Here is a 19,534-nt window from a genome sequence, read left to right on the forward strand (position 1 = left end):
GTTCATATTTGAAAAAGGACTGGAAAAGTCCTTTTGAAATGAATCTGTCACAAGGTTTTTGTTGATGCATCTGAGAGCAGCATGATGTAAGGGTAGAGACCTGTAACATCTGTGTGGGTTTCCGCTTTTGCCACTAGGCGGTGCCACATTGTTGCTGTGGGTGATGCTTGATTTATCAATCCTAATTTATTCCTGTGACTTTTGGTGCTGACCAGTCTGGAAACTCTGGTTAGTCTCATTGTTTTGATTTTTGTCTGCTGTCACCACTGGGTGGGGTTCTATATAAACTCCAGAGAGCCAGCCCTCACTGCCAGCCAACAGAGATTTCTGGTCCAGAATGTCAGACAATGAAAGATTATATAGCAGGCATTCTGCAAAAAGTGTTCTCTAGACCATCCAAGTCACCATTATGCTCCGATTTCTTTTTCATTGGCTTTTGCCTGACTTTAGTTTAAGAATAATAAACTTCCTGACATCTGGTGATCAATTTGGCTGTGTCTTTGCCATGTTTTATCCAAAAAACACACAAACAAACAAAAAAATAGGCAAAATTAGACTACCCATGACAAAATATGCAAAACATTTGGCCCAGCAAATGTGGAAAATTAACACAAAAAGGTATAAAACAATGTCAAACACAATTTTCATCCTTAGATCTGATAACCATTTGCTGCCGGTTTACTAAAATCATCAAAAAAATGGCATCACAACAACCAGACACAAGTCATAACACTTTTAAAAAAATGCAAAACTTTTGGTCGCCACTGTATAATCACAGTAAATAAGTAGCAAGTAAACTTAAGGTCCAGTCACACTAAGCAACTTACCAGCGATCCCAACAACGATAGGGATCGCTGGTAAGTTGCTAGGAGGTTGCTGGTGAGCTGTCACACTGCGACGCTCCAGCGATCCCACCAGCAACCTGACCTGGCAGGGATCGCTGGAGCGTGGCTACACGAGTTGCTGGTGAGCTCACCAGCAACCAGTGACCAGCCCCCAGTCTCCTAGTTACAGCACACATCAGGTTAATTAACCCGATGTGTGCTGCAGCTAAATGTGCACAGAGCAGGGAGCAGCGCACACTGAGCGCTGGCTCCTTGCTCTCCTAGTTACAGCACACATCGGGTTAATTGCCTGATGTGTGCTGCAGCTAAATGTGCACAGAGCAGGGAGCAGCGCACACTGAGCGCTGGCTCCTTGCTCTCCTAGTTACAGCACACATCGGGTTAATTGCCTGATGTGTGCTGCAGCTACATGTGCACAGAGCAGGAGCCGGCAGCACAGGCAGTGAGAGCGGAGGAGCCTGGTATCAAAGGTAAATATCGGGTAACCAAGGACAGGGCTTCTTGGTTACCCGATGTTTACATTAGTTACCAGCCTTAGCAGAAGCCGGCTCCTGCTGCCTGCACATTAGTTGTTGCTGTCTCGCTGTCACACACAGCGATCTGTGCTTCACAGCAGGACAGCAACAACTAAAAAATGGCCCAGGACATTCAGCAACAACCAACGACCTCACAGCAGGGGCCAGGTTGTTGCTGGATGTCACACACAGCAACATCGCTAGCAACGTCACAAAAGTTGTTCGTTACCAGCGATGTTGCTAGCGATGTTGCTTAGTGTGACGGGGCCTTTAGGCTCTAAGCAAATGAATCTGTACTAGTGATTCACTAACTCTGACTCAGTTGTGTTGTAAATCTTCTCTTAGCTAGTCAGCTAGATAAATAATTATTTATAATTCCCTTCTTCAGAAACACAAGGGTGGACAATATATCTATGTAGCACCTGACAATACAATTCCTCCTGTTCCTCCAGCCATACTTCATAACATTGTTTGGTTGAATTCTTCTTATCACCCTGCAGGGAGTCAGCTCCCACCGATGTTCTAATTAGCATTCAATGTCTTTGTTGGAGACACTCATCCTGCACAGGGGTTTTGTTCAGGTGATTTCCTAAAAGTTCTGTTTCACCCACCGCTTTAATGTTTGCAGATGATGTTGATGTTTACATTACAATGCATTAAAGATGGCCCTTGTACAGTCTTCTTCATGATCGAGTTATAACTCCATGATAGCCATTCCGACAGATATTTGGACGTTCGGTACATCTGGAATGGAATCTGGCAATACCTTTCCCAAATGGGAGAAGCATTTCCCATTGGAATCTCTTGGTGAATGTGTCTGGTGCAGCTGAAGTTGGATACCGATTCAGGTGTGCTTTCATCTGCTGACTCTCGCTTTGCCTCCTTGGTGTTCGAAGGACCCGACCTGAGCCCATTGATATTCTTTTATTGAGGTAAATATTATAGCATGAGACCGAGTAAGATTTTCCAGAATTACACAAACTGGGGCCACTTCCTTTTTAGAATTTAGCTGCAATTTTGCTCCACTCAGATTCTAACACCTCACCAATACTTGCTCTTGATGGGCATCTCTTCTCCTACATCTAAGGGGTCAATTTGTTCTCCTTCTAATGCCACCTGGACCTGAACTGGCATTGTGAGTAGTACCATTTGTCCAAGGTGTAGAGTCAGCATAGACCTAGAGTGCACAACCCCTTTCCCCAACAGCTTGGATTAGCAAGTAGCTTCTGGACTGACTGTGAATGAGTTGTTGGAATGTTTTTTTAATATGAAAGATGGTGTGCCACTCGAAGGTGACCATGTCCCAATGGTCCATTAGCCAATCAGCCAGGCACTGTCCCACCTCTCTCAGAACATTCATTGCCAAGTTATCAGTTGGTCCATTTCTGTTGGAGCCTTTCCCTAATATGATTATTTTCTATTTCAGATTCTTTCCACAGACTTGTATCTTCATCAACACCACCCTGCAACTGTGATGAGCAACTGATTAGAAGCCAGCTTCCCTATAGCAGGTTCTCTTTTGCAGTGGCCCAGTTGTGGGAAAATGTCATTGGAAATATTCTTCAGGCATAGTGATTAAACTCAGCCCACATAGTTGGTCTCTCAAAAACTATATCCTCAGAGTCTTCATCCCTACCCTTAAAAGGTATCAGACCCCATGGTGTGCTCCTTGATTGTGTGGCACATTAGTTTAATGATTGCCTGCTCTGCCGAATTTCTTGTCACGGGTAATTTCTGGAGATATGTCCTTTCCTTCCACAAGTGCAACATTCGACCCCATGTACCTACATTGGTGGTATGGCCACTATTGCTGATGATTAGAGGATAGTTACTCCCATTCTGTTCTGTCGTCATACCGAATTGTGGCACCTGGCTCAGCTATTTTTTTACATCATGCAGTTCTCCTTTAATTTCCTCAATCTCTTGATGAGATTCACGAGCCCAATCTGGCTTCACACTGGATAATTCAGAAGTGGCCATTACATGGATTCAAATCACACCGGTCAACAGTAAAAATTCTTGCTCATGGACTCTGGTTTCAGCTCCAACTATCATAGGCATTACAGTAAAGCCTGATTCAGATAGGGATAACTTTGACCAGCAATCAATTGATCTTGTAAGACTTTGTCCAATTTTCCCAGGCCTTGTAAATCTTCTTAAGCTTTTTTTTAGTTATATGGACCATAGCTTCCTGCAAGGCGTTCCCGTACTTGGCCATGGTCTCCCCTTCTCTCTGGACCCAACGAAATTGACAAATGTGCAGATTACCCAGATCAGTGATATCACCATGCATGCCTTCTAAGACTCTAAAGACTTTGTCCACCATATCATGGTCTTGTTGTAGCTGAAGCATAACTGTCTGTGAGGCCTCTCCATCTAAGGTCAGTGGGGCCAGTTCTGCCTGGAAGGCAGTAGTCATGGGATGTATGCATAGCATGCTTTTCAGTCATTCTACCCAGTCCCACAACAGCAAATTATTCCCTGCAGAGAATTATTGCCAGGGGTATGCCCTCCGTTATGGTCTCAGTCACCGCCTGATCTGCCATTTCTGTGCTAGAATGTTACATGCTACCGACTACACCAAATGTAAACTGGAGTCGTGTATGCAAAGAAGGCAACTCAATGTGACTTTACAAGATTATGTATATTGTACGGGAAAAAGGAAGTGGTGGCGGATGGTTGAACAGAAAACAAGTTGTAAACTCAGAGTGTTAAACCAGATTACAGTTTTACAGTTGGTAAGCTTCATAGTTTGACTCATCAATGGCATGCAATCACTGTACAATTCTAACATTTAAAGTTGCTTGGACATGGAAATCCAATGAAAGATGAAAGGCAATCCAGCTTCACGAGTAATCATGGACTGCAACACACAGGTGTGCCAAAGACTTTTGATCTGTATGCTTTTGGTGCTAGGAGAGTGTTATTGAAATTGTTAAGGTCCAATCAAAACAAGGGATGAATTATTGTGTCACGCATGAATTGGCTATTTTCTGTGCTAAGCATCTTCATTTTCTATGTATATTCTATAATCATAGTACTGCAGTTTAAACTTTACACATTCAAGGGTAAAAGTATATGGAGACCTTTAGGGGCATTTTTTTTACTTAAATGTATGTGTTTTAGACTAAAGATATTTCTTTTGCAATAAGGTTAAGAACTCTGAAGTGTCTGGCTTTGAATAGCCCTATGATTCACAGTACATAACTAGCTACAGAAGTCATTCATAGAAGTCAGTGACTTTGATCTGATTGCAGAGCTTGCAGCTCTTATCTTTCTTTGCCTGGAGTCCTTTAAGTTATGACTACATCAAAATTGAACTGGAGTGCTTATGGGTTGCCATGACTGCCGGGGGTCTGCTGAAGACCCCCTTGTTAGTATTGACAAGTCTCCTGTGACAGCCAGCATTTAACTAGTGTGATAATGTGATTTTCACTATACATGGCAGTGTATATTTTCACTATGCATGGCTAAAGCACTGCCATGTATAGCACATGGTGATCAGTGATCAGATGGTTGCAGGCTCAAGCCCCCTAAGAGGACCAACAAATACACTAAAAAGTGAACAAAATGCTTTAAACAAATATATAAAGGTTCAAATCATCCCCCTTTTTTGCCCCATTAAAAATAAATAAATAAAAAAATAAAATAAAATATATATACAGTCATATGAAAAAGTGTGGGCACCCCTATTAATGTTAACCTTTTTTATTTATAACAATTTGGGGTTTTGCAACAGCTATTTCAGTTTCATATATCTAATAACTGATGGACTGAGTAATATTTCTGGATTGAAATGAGGTTTATTGTACTAACAGAAAATGTGCAATCTGCATTTAAACAAAATTTGACCAGTGCAAAAGTATGGGCACCTCAACATAAAAGTGACATTAATATTTTGTAGATCCTCCTTTTGCAAAAATAACAGCCTCTACTCGCTTCCTGTAGCCTTTAATGAGTTCCTGGATCCTGGATGAAGGTATATTTGACCATTCCTGTTTACAAAACAATTCTAGTTCAGTTAAGTTTGATGGTCGCCGAGCATGAACAGCACGCTTCAAATCATCCCACAGATTTTAAATGATATTCAGGTCTGGGGACTGGGATAGCCATTCCAGAACATTGTAATTGTTCCTCTGCATGAATGCCTGAGTAGATTTGGAGCGGTGTTTTGGATCATTGTCTTGCTGAAATATCCATCCCCTGCGTAACTTCAACTTTGTCACTGATTCTTGCACATTATTGTCAAGAATCTGCTGATACTGAGCTGAATCCATACGACCATTAACCTTGACAAGATTCCCCGTGCCGGCATTGGCCACACAGCCCCAAAGCATTGGCCACCAAATTTTACTGTGGGTAGCAAGTGCTTTTCTTGGAATGCCGTGTTTTTTTGCCTCCATGCATAACGCCTTTTTGTATGACCAAACAACTCAATTTTTGTTTCATCAGTCCACAGGACCTTCTTCTGAAATGTAACTGACTTGTCCAAATGTGCTTTGGCATACCTCAGGCGACTCTGTTTGTGGCGTGCTTGCAGAAATGGCTTCTTTCGCATCACTCTCCCATACAGCTTCTCCTTGTGCAATGTGCGCTGTATTGTTGACCGATGCACATTGACACCATCTGCAGCAATATGAAGCTGCAGGTCTTTGGAGGTGGTCTGTGGATTGTCCTTGACTGTTCTCACCATTCTTCTTCTCTCCCTTTCTGATATTTTTCTTGGCCTGCCACTTCTGGGCTTAACAAGAACTGTACCTGTGTTCTTCCATTTCCTTACTATGTTCCTCACAGTGGAAACTGACAGTTTAAATCTCTGAGGCAACTTTTTGTATCCTTCCCCTGAACAACTATGTTGAATAATCTTTGTTTTCAGATCATTTGAGAGTTGTTTTGAGGAGCCCATGATGCCACTCTTCATAGGAGATTCAAATAGGAGAACAACTTGCAAGTGGCCACCTTAAATACCTTTTCTCATGATTGGATACACCTGCCTATGAAGTTCAAAGCTCAATGAGGTTACAAAACCAATTTAGTGCTTTAGTAAGTCAGTAAAAAGTAGTTAGGAGTGTTCAAATCAAGAAATTGATAAGGGTGCCCATACTTTTGCATCGGTCAAATATTATTTAAATGCGGATTGCACATTTTCTGTTAGTACAATAAACCTCATTTCAATCCAGAAATATTACTCAGTCCATCAGTTATTAGATATATGAAACTGAAATAGCTGTTGCAAAAACCCAAATTGTTATAAAGAAAAAAGGTTAACATTAATAGGGGTACCCAAACTTTTTCATATGACTGTATATATATATATATATATATATATATATATATATAATTTTTATTTTTTTTTTAATGGGGCAAACAGGAATGATTTGAACTTATATACAAGTAAAATATATCTTTGTACCGTGTTAGCCAGTAGAGATAAAAAAATTGTTTAAAAGAACAGAGAGTCCTCAGTGGTTGATACCAGGTTGAGACCTGAGTAGTCTCGAAAGCTTGCAATTATTACCATCTTTTCAGTTAGCCATTAAAAGGTATCAACCACTGAGGACTCTCTGTTCTTTTAAACAATTTTTGAACTTATATATAATTGGTATTGATGCATTTGTAAATGTCTGGTCTATGAATATATAAAAAAATGAATCGGTAAATGGCGTAATGAGAAAAAAAAGCAAAACCCCAGAATTCAGTTTTCTGGCTGCCACAAAATTTCAATAATATGCAAGAGGCAATTAAAATATTGTATCTATCCAAAAATGGTAATAGTAAAAAGGTCAACTCAGCGCAAAAAACAAACTCTCATACAGTCAATTATGCCAAAAACTCTACAGCTCTGAGAAATTGGTGACACAAGGTAATTTTTTGTTTTCTTACAAATTTCTGAATTTTTTTCACTACTTAGACACTAAACATGTACGGTAGATTTTTTTCTTTCAGTTAATGTACTCATCTGGAGAATCATATTGTAAGGTCAGTTTTACCTTCTAGTGAATATAGTAAATTAAAAAAAACCCAAAACAATTGTAAAATTACACTTTTTTGCAATTTAGAAACATTTAGATTTTATTTCCCTTTTTTGAGTGCATCACAATAAAATGAATAGTGTCATTTAAAAGTACAATTTGCCCCACAAAAAAAATCAAGCCCTAAAACAGTTATGTGGATGGAAAAATAAAATAAAGTTATGGCTCTTGGAAAATAAGGAGGAAAAAATGAAAATGAAAAGTAGCCCAGTCATGAAGGGGATATAGATAACAACTTTACTCAAACTAGTATTATTCTACACTTTGGATGGTAAAATTACTTCCTTCATCAGTAACCGTTTCTTAACAATAGTTGCTATTCTATTAGGTAGATCAACAAAGGAAATGGAAACATGAAGGGGACCGAACACACATCTTTAGAAAATGAGTCCCGTCTCCCATGTGTCCTTTTGTCTAAAAAGCATAAACCATTTGTTATAGCAGCTGTCCGTCCCCTGGAGGTGATAGCATTATGCTTTCTATGAAATCAACTTTGTTTGTATGTGACACAACATGGTAATGGTGTATGTTTTTTTCATGATCATTCTTTCATGGATTACTAATCACCTTCTAAATTTAACAACATAGTTCACTGACTATATAGTAATTTTTTTATTGATTCAACTTTAAGCTCTTTACACTCCATAACATGTATATTCATCATGGTGCTAATCGGAGAATGTGAATCTGGCTCCGGTATTGAGCCCACACCACAAAAGGCATGTGCCAGCTGTGTAACACAGCTGGCATCTGTCTCTAACAGCAGCTCTTAGGCAGGCTTTGCACACTACGATATCACAGGTGCGATGTCGGTGGGGTCAAATTGAAAATGACGCACTTCCGGCATCGCATGCGACATCGTAGTGTGTAAAGGCTCGATGATACGATTAACGACCGCAAAAGCGTCGTAATCGTATAATCGGTGCAGCGTCGGCGTAATCCATAATTACGCTGACGCGACAGTCCGATGTTGTTCCTCGCTCCTGTGGCAGCACACATCGCTGTGTGTGAAGCCGCAGGAGCGAGGAACATCTCCTACCGGCGTCACTGCGGCTTCCGTAGAATATGCGGAAGGAAGGAGGTGGGCGGGATGTTTACATCCCACTCATCTCCGCCCCTCCTCTCCAATTGGCCGCTTGCTGTGTGACGTCGCAGTGACGCCGCACGACCCGCTCCCTTAACAAGGAGGCGGGTCGCCGGCCAGAGTGACGGTCGCAGGGCAGGTGAGTCCATGTGAAGCTGCCGTAGCGATAATGTTCACTACGGCAGCTATCACAAGGATATCGCTGCTGCGACGGGGGCGGGGACTATCGCGCTCGGCATCGCAGCATCGGCCTGCGATGTCGCAGCGTGCAAAGTACCCCTTACGGCTAGCTCTAATGTTTGCTGATTTACCTCTTAAATGTCACTGTCAATCACTGAGAGCAGCATTTAAGTTGCACCATCCTAGTAGTGCTTATGTTCTAGAGGGGAGTCTTATTGATACGGCAGCTGAAGGTCACCATTGCTATCATCTTGGTACAGTTGTGAAGCCATCTCAGCTAAACTTCATAAGGGACAGTGATTTGTCCTACATATTGAAGTATATATTGCTGTATATAAAATGAGCGATCAAACACAGGTGTAAAGGGGTATTCCTATCTCTAAAATCCTATTGCAATATGTAGTAGGCATCATAATAAAAATGTTAGCAAATAACTCCAATTAGAAATGTAGGATACCTCTTCTGATTTACTATGTCACTTACTTCATGTGCAGGACATTGCAGAAACATAGGTATCCACGGTTATGACCACTCAAATAGTGAGCTAGTTAGTTGCCAGTGATTATAACCATGTATACCTAATAATTACTGAAAAGTGATTAGTAAAATATGCGGGTTTGAATTATTCGTACCGAATACAAAATACTATTCCAGTATTTGCCACGAATAATGAACCTAATGCAAGTCAATGGGGAATCCGAGCATTTTTCTTGAAAGTCTTCAAGAAAAATGCTAGGGTTCCCCATTGACTTGCATTAGGTTCATTATTCGTGATGAACACTGGACTAGTACTAGGTATTCGGTGCAAATAATCCAAACCAGCATATTTTACTATAATGCCTAATGTAATGCCCTGCACATGCGGTAAGTGATGCAGCAAATCAGGAGAACTATACTACATTTCTAAGTGGAGTTATTTTCTAATATTATTATTACATCTGCTACATATTGGGATAGGATCTTTGAGATGGGAATACCCCATTAAATGAAAAATAAATCATTTATTAATTTAGAATTTATAAATATTAAAAGTACTAAAAAGGAAACATACAAATTTAAATCACCTCATATCTCTGCAGTTAAAAATAAAGTAAAAAAAAAAATGAAAAAGAAACCTTTGCATTCAGAAGTGTGTCATTTATGAAAATAGAAAATTTATTTAACCCATTCAAAAACACGATGAAAAGAAAAAATTTGAAAACGGTAAAATTGCCTAAAATAACATTGTACCAGAAAAACAAACCTTTACAGAGTTCCATTGATAGAAAACTAATTAATGTTTTTGTATATTTTACAAAGTTTTAAAAAAAGTCACTAAAATAATAATAAAAAAAAAATATTACAAGTTTGGTATCGCTGACCTGGAGAATCTTGTTACAAGATTATTCTCACTGCATAATAAACACTGTAAACATCGGATGTTGGTAAGATATGTTGCCTGGCAACAGTATGCAGGGCAAGTGACAGTTGGCAGTTGGGATTAGCTCATGGGGGAGGAGCTAGTGCTGAGGGAGAGAGACTGACTCTATCTTAGAGTTCAGGTGGGGAACGACTGGAGTTGAGTTCGGACATACGGGTCCGTCAGGTCATTTTGGATGCATTCTTCTTGTGAGTTTTTGCAGGAAGAAGTGAAAGACCAAACAAGGGTAGCGAGAAAGTACCCCGGAATTTTGGAAGTTGGTTACAGCCAGAGACAGGAGGACTACAAGCCTCTTTGGCAAGTGGTCCCTGGCTCAGGTGGAGTGGTTGGTGTTCGGTGGTTAAGCCTCCCTTAGGCCTAGTCAGGTGTGCGATGGGTTAATAAAAGTTTAGAATTAAAAAAAAGGGTCAGTTCAAGTTTGCAGCAGGGATGCCTGGCCAGGCCCTACTTTATGTGGTGTGAGCGGTGTTGTGCCTGCTCCTTTCCCTATTCAGTCCTATTGTTCCTCCTTTTGGGAAATGGTTTACTCCAGGTGTTTCTAATGCCACCCCCCACTGGCCTGCGGCCTCTTTTTGGCATCGGCTGACACAAGCTGCACCTGTGCTGCAGCTGTCATTACCTGTTTCCCAAGGCAATGGCCGACATGGAGCTTCTGGCGATGCTGGCTGCATGCCTGCAGACAGGGGACCCACAGCTAAAGTGGCGTCTGATGGAGATAATAGGTAGCGCTGCAGGTAGTCTCCCGGCCCACTGTTCCAGTGTGCACGCTGATGCGGGGGGCAGGCGCTTGTCGTGCCGGGTCCGCCCACTACAGAGGCTCAGTCACAGCTCCCATGATGCATGCCAATGGCACAGGGGAACTGTGAGACAGCCGCGGCAGGCTTCCTCAGTTTCTCACAGGTGCACATGTGACCCGCACCTTCCGTTTCCTGCACCAGCACATTGGCTTCTGGCCACAGGAGCTGCAGCTGTAGCCCTGCCCCCTCAGCACCCACGGCTATCTTTAGGGACAGCGCCTATACGCAGCGCGGCCTACAGAACATCTGCAATTTTGGCCCTCACAGCCCCAAATTCAGCTTCTAATACAGCCCATACAGCCCCAATTATAATGTGGAACATGATACAGACAGTGTCATCAGCGGAGGAGCCCCCTACACCCCTCCTACTCAGAATCCTGCTGAAGTTCAGGAGTAGGCCACAGGGGAGGCCTCTGTGGTTCCAGCTATGGCAGCCGTGATTCCCTTCAGTGCGACCCCTGTTTCAGATATGCCCATTCCAGGTACACCAGAGTGTAGGTACTGCAGGAGAGCATGGTCTATGTCTTGCTCCCGCGGTGTGGGTCGTTGGTCAAGAACTCCGGCCTATGAATGCAGGCATTGCTGCAGGCGTGCTTCCAGAGCTTCAGGAGGCAGCTCATCATTCCCGCTCTTTGCGGTGGTGCTCTCTGTCATCGTCAGGCAGTTCCTGCAGCTCCGTCTGGTCAGATTGGAACAGGAGGCACAGGTCATCGTTGTCGGCGAGTGGGCCATTTCGCGAGGTGAGCCAAGCCAGCTCAATGCTGCTTTCCCTGCCTGGGTCAACGTCCACTCCAGCTGACCATGATGTTGAGTTCAATTTTGCTGCGGCTTGGGGTTTCATGGAGAATTAGAGCAGCTTAGTAGTAGTGATAAAGGCATTGCTTCCGAAGCTAGGGTCAAGTGAAACTCTGGGCCCCTCGGTGCCACAGTCGGAGACTTTATCTCAGGATAATGTACACAAGGAGGATTTTTCTGCAGGATTAGTCTACTAAGTTCCCATTTGGATGAGGAGACGAAGTTAAAAATCTGGTCAAACCAGTATGTAGATACTTGCTGTCTGGTCTTGGTTGGCAACATACTATAGACAAAAAACAGAGACCAAATAATGATAGGGTATTTGACAGTGTACTTCCAATAGGTGGCGCTGTGCTAGAGTTTGTCTCCTTTACTGGAGAGACAATTTGAATATTTCTTAGAGGGGCGTGGCAGCTATAAGTCCCCTTACCTGGCAGCCAGACTGGCTTGCAAAGTCTCCTTAAGGAGAATAGTGTTCCCCCGTGGTCCCCACATAGCTTTCTCATGAGCCAGATCAGACACCCCCATACTTTGCAATGACGAGGGGCAAGCACCCTGAAACACCGTGTCTGCAAATTGGGATTCCGATCTGGCTTATATATCCTGAGTCATATTGCAAAGGATTGTTGAAAATCCACTTGTGACTTTTAGGATCGCTACTTCCAATAAGTGGCGCTGTGCTAGAGTTTGTCTCCTTTACTGGAGAGACAATTTGAATATTTCTTAGAGGGGCGTGGCAGCTATAAGTCCCCTTACCTGGCAGCCAGACTGGCTTGCAAAGTCTCCTTAAGGAGAATAGTGTTCCCCCGTGGTCCCCACATAGCTTTCTCATGAGCCAGATCAGACACCCCTATACTTTGCACTGACGAGGGGCATGCACCCCGAAACACCGTGTCTGCAAATTGGGATTCTGATCTGGCTTTTATATCCTGAGTCATATTGCAAAGGATTGTTGAAAATCCACTTGTGACTTTTAGGATCGCTACTTCCAATAGGTGGCGCTGTGCTAGAGTTTGTCTCCTTTACTGGAGAGACAATTAGGGTTTTTGACAGGCAGCCAAAGGTGGCTCACAGGATGGGGAATTGGATTCAAGCTTTTATGATGTTAGGGCGGCTTTGCACGTTGCAACATCGCACGTGCGATGTCGGTGGGGTCAAATCGAAAGTGACGCACATCCGGCGTCACTTTCGACATTGTAGTGTGTAAATTCTAGATGATACGATTAACGAGCGCAAAAGCGTCGTTATCATATCATCGTTGCATTCTCTGACATTTCCATAATGCCGCTGCCACGACAGGTATGATGTAGTCCCTCCTTGCTGCGGCAGCACACATCGCTGTGTATGAAGCCGCTGGAGCGAGGAACATATCCTTACCTGCCGCCGGCGGCTATGCAGAAGGAAGGAGGTGGGCGGGATGTTTACATCCTGCTCATCTCCGCCCCTCCGCTTCTATTGGCCGCCTGCCGTGTGACGTCGCTCTGACGTTGTACGACCCGCCCCCTTAGGAAGGAGGCGGGACGCCGGCCAGAGCGACGTCGCACGCCAGGTGAGTGCATGTGAAGCTGCCGTAGCGATAATGTTCGCTACGGCAGCTATCACAAGATATCGCTGCTGCGACGGGGGCGAGGACTATCGCGTGCAACATTGCAGCATTGGCTTGCGATGTCGCAACGTGCAAAGCCCGCCTTAGGCTGTGTAATGGGCCAGAGGTATCCGGAGCGCTGTTCAGTGAATCGGTGTCGGTGTCGAAATCTCGTCTCAGCGGGCTATTGCATCACGACATGTTAGTTGGCAATGGGACTGTGCGCATTAGGGCTCAGCGATCAAAAACGGACCAGTGTGTGCGTGGCAACTGGGTGGTGTTGCACCAGGTTCAGGGTCCTATATGCCCATTGAAGATTGTCAATGATTACATGGCTTTCCACAGAACAGGCATTCTTCAATTCGGTTTTTAAGAAATACTTGGCAGCGGGGGTGCACCTCCTTTTGATACCCATTTCTTCAGGATCGAGGCAGCTATGGAGGCGTCCAGAGCGGGTTCGTCCATGGGGCATGTAAAGCAGATAAGCAGGTGGAAGTCTGATTGTGTCACGGTTATGTTCGCCCTAAACTTTTGATCTGACAGTTTCTCTTTAACAGGTCACCACCACCCCTAACGTCTGGCTTATCGGGCATTCATATATATACTAGGCTTCGCAGAGACCCGCATGGTGGCCAGGTGGGAAAGAACTGGGTTTTAGGAATGTCAACATATCGTGGAGAGGAATCCATGGCCTCAACTGGACTCAGGTGTTACCGGAGGCCATGGAAGTTAGCAAAGTTGCTCGTTTGACTATCCTGGTAATTTATGCGGGAGGTAATTATTTCTGCTTTCTTAAGATGGCGGAGTTGATGGCCCTTATGTGGGTGGACCTGGAAAGAATCATGGGTTTTTTTTGCTGAGATTATCATTGTATGATCCATAATGATCCTAGGGTCACTTGGCAGGGTGTCAGGGATGTAGTAGCCATTGAAAGGCTGCGGCATACGGTGAATTGCCAGCTTTCGTGTTTTGTGCGGTCTAAATCTGGGGTAGTAGTGTGGAATAGACAGCTCAAGGGAGTAACCGATGATTGATGGGGCCTGACGGCGTTCACCTCAATGGGATAGGTCTTGACATATTTTTGTCGGGTTTGCAGGACGTTGTCAAGCAGGTTCTCCTGTTGCTAGGTGGCAGTCGGTACTTGGTGTAGGGGTTCACCAGCCCCTTTCATGGCGGTGATTCAAACCGGTTATGGGATTGAGGAAGCATGTGCCCTTCAGGAGTCTGGAGGGGCAAACCGTATCGGTTAAAGAAGTTTCAAGTTCTATAGTTGGAGTTTTAAAGAAACAGTTTGAGAAAAGAAAGTTAAAGCTGTGGCCAAACCCATCCACTAAAAAAGAGCAGTTGTGGTGTGTTTTATTTGGGTGGGTATAAGGGAAGTTTTGGTTCGCTGGGATGGTGAATGGCAGCAGTCTGGAGGACTACAAGGCTCTTTAGCAAGAGGTCCCTGACTGATGGCTCAAGAGGAGTGGTTGGTGTTCAGGGGTTAACCCTCTCTTAGGCCTAGTCGGGCGTGCAACCGGTTACTACAAGTTTACAATAAAACAAAAAAGAAGAGGATCAGTTCAAGTTTGTAGCAGGCGTGCCTGGCCAGGCCCTACAGTATGTGGTGTGAGCAGCGTTGTGTCCCTATTCAGTCCTACTGTTCCTCCTTTTAGAAAATTGTTTACCCCATTTGTTTATAAGGCTGCCCCCCGCTGACCCTGCGGCCTCTTTCCGGCATCGGTTGATGGAAGCTCCCTTCCACCGTCCCCTTTTTTTATGTGTTGTATATGTGTTTTACAGTTTTTAGTATTTGTGAGTGCTAAAGTCACAGCTGGCGGTGATTCCAACCGGTTATGGGACCGAGGACGCAAGTGCCCTCCAGGATTCTGGAGGGGCAAACCATATCAGTTAAAGAAGTTTCAAGTTCTACAGTTGGAGTTTTAAAGAAAGAGTTTGAGAAAAGAAAGTTAAATAAAGCTGTAGCCGACCTAGTCTACTAAAAGACAGCAGTTGTGGTTTGTTTTATTTGCATTGGTGGGTATAAGGAAGGTTTTGGTTAGGTTGGATGGTGGATGGCAGCAGTCGAGACCAACAGTGAAATCTGGGACTGGGCGAAGGTCATAGCATATACATTGTGGATAGGGTATGTGGACGGATGCTTAGTAGCAGGCCCCGGGTACCTTACAGCTGAAAGGAAATTGGCTGACACGGTGGTGAATGAGAAACAAGAATGCAGTTCTGGGCAGCAGATGCGGGAGCGTCGCTACTTGCTGTTGCTGGGAGGACGTGGAACCGTGTGTGGACTGGTGGGACTCATGAATCGTACTTTTGTGTTATGCTGGGTTGCGCTAGAAAGTCTAGGAATAACCAGGACAGTGACATCTAAAGTGAACGTTGAGGAACTGTGTCTTGTGGTATTTTGTGTAAAGGAAACGTCCAATAAGTTATGCACATTTGTCATTAAATGCTCACTTCAAGTAACCCCAATGTTAAGGAAAGTTGCTTATATACATGTAAGATCAGCATTTTAAATTCTTTTGTTCCTGCATATGCTAATTAGTTTGACTAGTCGTAGTGGTGTGTACTTCTGCTGAGCAGTCCAGGTAAGCCAGCCGATATCATGTCTATAGAGGCATGGTAATGGTACCTGTATTGCCCCTCTGTTTCCTTCCAACATCCTATGTCTCAAAAATTCCTGAAGGTAGCTGTGACCTCTAGGGTGCACAGTGATATGCCTGTGTGCCATTAGGCTATGTGCGCACAGTGCGTTTTTCGCGGCGTTTTTGCGCGTTTTTCGGGTGCGTTTTTGGCCTCAAAACTGCAGGACTTTGCTTCCCCAGCAAAGTCTATGAGTTTTAATTTTTGCTGTCCGCACACATCTGTTTTTTTTCAGCTGCGTTTTTGTGGTGCCACAAAAACGCAGCATGTCAATTATTCCCGCGTTTTTCACTGCGCTTTTCATCCATTGAGTTCAATGGGATGTTGAAAGACGCAATGAGAAACGCAAATAGCTGTGTTTTGGTGCATTTTGAAGACCAAAAACGCAGCTATAAACGCAGGAGGTGGGTAGTAAAATGACGTGTACAGGAAGAGGATTCCTTCTGTCAGTATATACAGAAGCGTGAATCCTCCCGGTACCGTCACCACCGCTTCCACCTCCCGTCCTGTGCATGTATGCTGCCGTGCGGCGCCAGGTACAGGCAGGAGGTGGAAGCGGCTGCGAAAACAAAAGTTAACAGTAGAAAAAAAAAAAAAGTTATACTCACCTGTCTGCAGACTCCCGGTGCCATGCCCGCTCCCATCTCCTCTCACGGTATCGCCACCCCCGCTCCGGCTGTGTGCAGACGGCCGGGAAACCTCTGATGGATGCAGTACCTGGCGATGGATCACCTGATGCAGTCACCTGACGCATCAGGTGATTGTAAGTATCGCGGTGACGCGGGCGCCCGGCCGGTATCAGCGGATGCGTCAGGAGACTTCATCCCTGATTACCGGCAGCTGCTGCAGCGATCGGACGGGATCAGACTCCCGCCCCATCGCTGCAGGAGCTGCCGGTAATCAGCACATAAGTGAGTATTATTTTTTTTATTTTTTTTTGCACCGATGCATCAGCTGATTGTATAATCGGCTTTTATACAATCAGCTGATGTGTGATGGGATTCAGGCACTTGATCCTGACACATCATCTGATCGCTTTGCCTTCCAGCAAACCGATCAGATGATATTGGATCCGGATTGGACGGCGCGGGACCCTGACCCAGGATTACTGCGGAGGGGGGGTTCTTTATTTCAATAAAGATGGAGTCACTAATTGTGTTGTGTTTTATTTCTAATAAAAATATTTTTCTGTGTTGTGGTTTTTTTTATCTTTACTAGAAATTCATGGTGGCCATGTCTAATATTGGCGTGACACCATGAATTTCGTGCTTAGGGCCAGCTATACAGCTAGCCCTAACCCCATTATTACCCAGCGAGCCACCCGGCTTCAGGGCAGCTGGAAGAGTTGGATACAGCGCCAGAAGATGGCGCTTCTATGAAAGCGCCATTTTCTGGGGTGGCTGCGGGACTGCAATTCACAGCGGGGGTGCCCAGAAAGCATGGGCACCCTGCACTGTGGATTCCAATCCCCAGCTGCCTAGTTGTACCCGGCTGGACTCAAAAATTGGGCGAAGCTCACGTCATTTTTTTTTAAATTATTTCATGAAATTCATGAAATAATTTAAAAAAAAAGGGCTTCCCTATATTTTTGGTTCCCAGCCGGGTACAAATAGGCAGCTGGGGGTTGGGGGCAGCCCGTACCTGCCTGCTGTACCCGGCTAGCATACAAAAATATGGCGAAGCCCACGTCATTTTTTTTGTTTGGGGGGGGCAAAGAAATCCTGCATACAGTCCTGGAAGGAGGATGCTGAGCCTTGTAGTTCGACAGCTGCTGTCTGCTCTCCTGCATACACTATTGGATGGAGTATGCTGAGCCTTGTAGTTCTGCAGCTGTCTGCTCTTCTGCATACACTAGTGGAGAATGAAGAACACATTGAAGAAGGAAATGACATCAGACCTTTTTTTTTTTATTCACTGATAAAAAACGCATAAAGACGCAGTGAGCAAAAACGCAGCAAAACGCAGCAAAAAAACACACCAAATAGCGGCAAAACGCGTGCGTTTTTTGCCGCGTTTTTTTGACGCGGGTAAGTTTTTGTGCGGTTTTAGCGGCCAAAAACGCACAAAAACGCAGCATCAAAAAAACGCAGTGTGGCTGAGAGCTCCCCTCTGCAATATGATACCATGATGAGCCAGGAGGTAGCTGCTCATACAAGTAACTTCTGCGTATGTGCCACTACATGTCGGCTAGTGCAACACACAGCAGCACAGCACATGAGCTGTGAGAAGAGCTTTGTCCTGGTCTGCTCTGTCTTCTCACACCAAATGTCCTGCACTGCTGTGTATCAAACTGAGCTGGCAAGTAGTGAGCAGTCATTTTTCCGGTGTGCAGTGTATTGCCAGTGTAATGGCACACAGGCAGAACACTGTGCACAGCAGCCGCCAAGGATTTGTGTGACAAAGGATATTGCAATGAAACAGAGGGCACTACAGAAACTATAACTGCGCCTCTATGGACGTGAAACCATTTGGCTTGTCAGCACTGCTCAGCAAAAGTATTTACCCCTGATGAAGCCACACATGGTGGCGTAACGCGTGGGGCAGGCGCACCCACACCTCCTCTCTCATTATTTACTCATCTGGTATTGTATTGGCTCTCTCTGATCTGTACCATATTTATGTTAGTCCTACATTTGGTGACTATGTATTGCTGTATACTGTTCTCTGGTACTGTTATTTTTGAGCCTATGTGATTTATTCCATCTGTATTATTCCATGAAGTTTCAATGGTGATGTGCTAAACTGTTCATGGGTGGATCACCCCTTTGATCTTCCCCAGTTTTAAGTGTTCTTAATAATATTTCTCTGTGTTATTAATAAACTTGTTTACACTTTTTGCATGCAACAAGGGACTCCTCTTGCTTCATTCCATTATTCTGGATTTTCCAGTATATGTTTGGTGTAGTTGTGCCCACTCTTTCCCATGTGTTGTTTTCTATGTTCTATTTATGGGTTGGAGCACACTTCCATAATCTATTTATTCAAGGTGGTGCCGTCCCCATTTGTTTCTTGCTCAGCAAAAGTACACACCACTGTGACCAGTCAAACATAGCATATGTGTGCCGCCCCGGCGCAGACCGGGGTGCTCGGATCCAGGGTGGTCGTGGCTCAAGGGGTCCGGACCTGGGGTCGGCTAACACTCCAATCCTTGGAAAGGGGATATTTACAGCGGAGAAGTTTGTGACGCCACCTGCGAGTTGCGGTAATGGGAGTACCGCCGCTGCGAGAAGGAATACCGGGGCAGATGGTGTGGAGCAGCAAGGTGTCAGTCCCTCCGCAGGTAGGGAAGGCCCCGGCTTCTGGGGATTTTTGGTGTGGGATGGTTGGGAGCGCAGGGTGCAGGGGGAACAGGTTACTCACTGTGGGTAGTCGTGGTGCAGGATAAGGATTATAAATCAGACACTCACACTGATGATAAACCAAAGGCTCTGTGCATCACAGTCTCTACAGGGGAGCCCATCCAGGTGTCCACTCCCACCGGTGTCACTTGATAGTACGGACTCACCCTCCGTGCACAACTTTAGTTGTCTGTTGTGGCCCCTTGACATGAAGCTGTTGGGGCCCCGCTACCTGTGTTTAGGGCAGCTGTGCTCTTGATGGCTGGCACTTGGGATTTCAATTGGGCTGCTTTTTATGGA

At 44.6% G+C, this 19,534-nt stretch overlaps 2 protein-coding genes across 2 annotated transcripts in view; both read right to left on the minus strand.

The window, feature by feature from the left end:
* The window catches only part of LOC142243948 (epidermal growth factor receptor-like), a 191,565-nt gene extending 188,351 nt beyond the window's left edge, over positions 1 to 3,214 (minus strand). Inside the window, exon 1 of the mRNA XM_075316140.1 lies at positions 3,145 to 3,214. Coding sequence (XP_075172255.1) covers positions 3,145 to 3,214 — 70 coding nt within the window. The remainder of the gene's footprint in view (positions 1 to 3,144) is intronic.
* Positions 3,215 to 4,580: 1,366 nt separating this feature from the next.
* The window catches only part of LOC142243949 (epidermal growth factor receptor-like), a 110,899-nt gene continuing 95,945 nt past the window's right edge, over positions 4,581 to 19,534 (minus strand). Inside the window, exon 9 of the mRNA XM_075316142.1 lies at positions 4,581 to 4,651. Coding sequence (XP_075172257.1) covers positions 4,581 to 4,651 — 71 coding nt within the window. The remainder of the gene's footprint in view (positions 4,652 to 19,534) is intronic.

This window comes from Anomaloglossus baeobatrachus, chromosome 6 (genome assembly GCF_048569485.1).
Source record: "Anomaloglossus baeobatrachus isolate aAnoBae1 chromosome 6, aAnoBae1.hap1, whole genome shotgun sequence".
Taxonomy (NCBI): Eukaryota; Metazoa; Chordata; class Amphibia; order Anura; family Aromobatidae; genus Anomaloglossus; species Anomaloglossus baeobatrachus.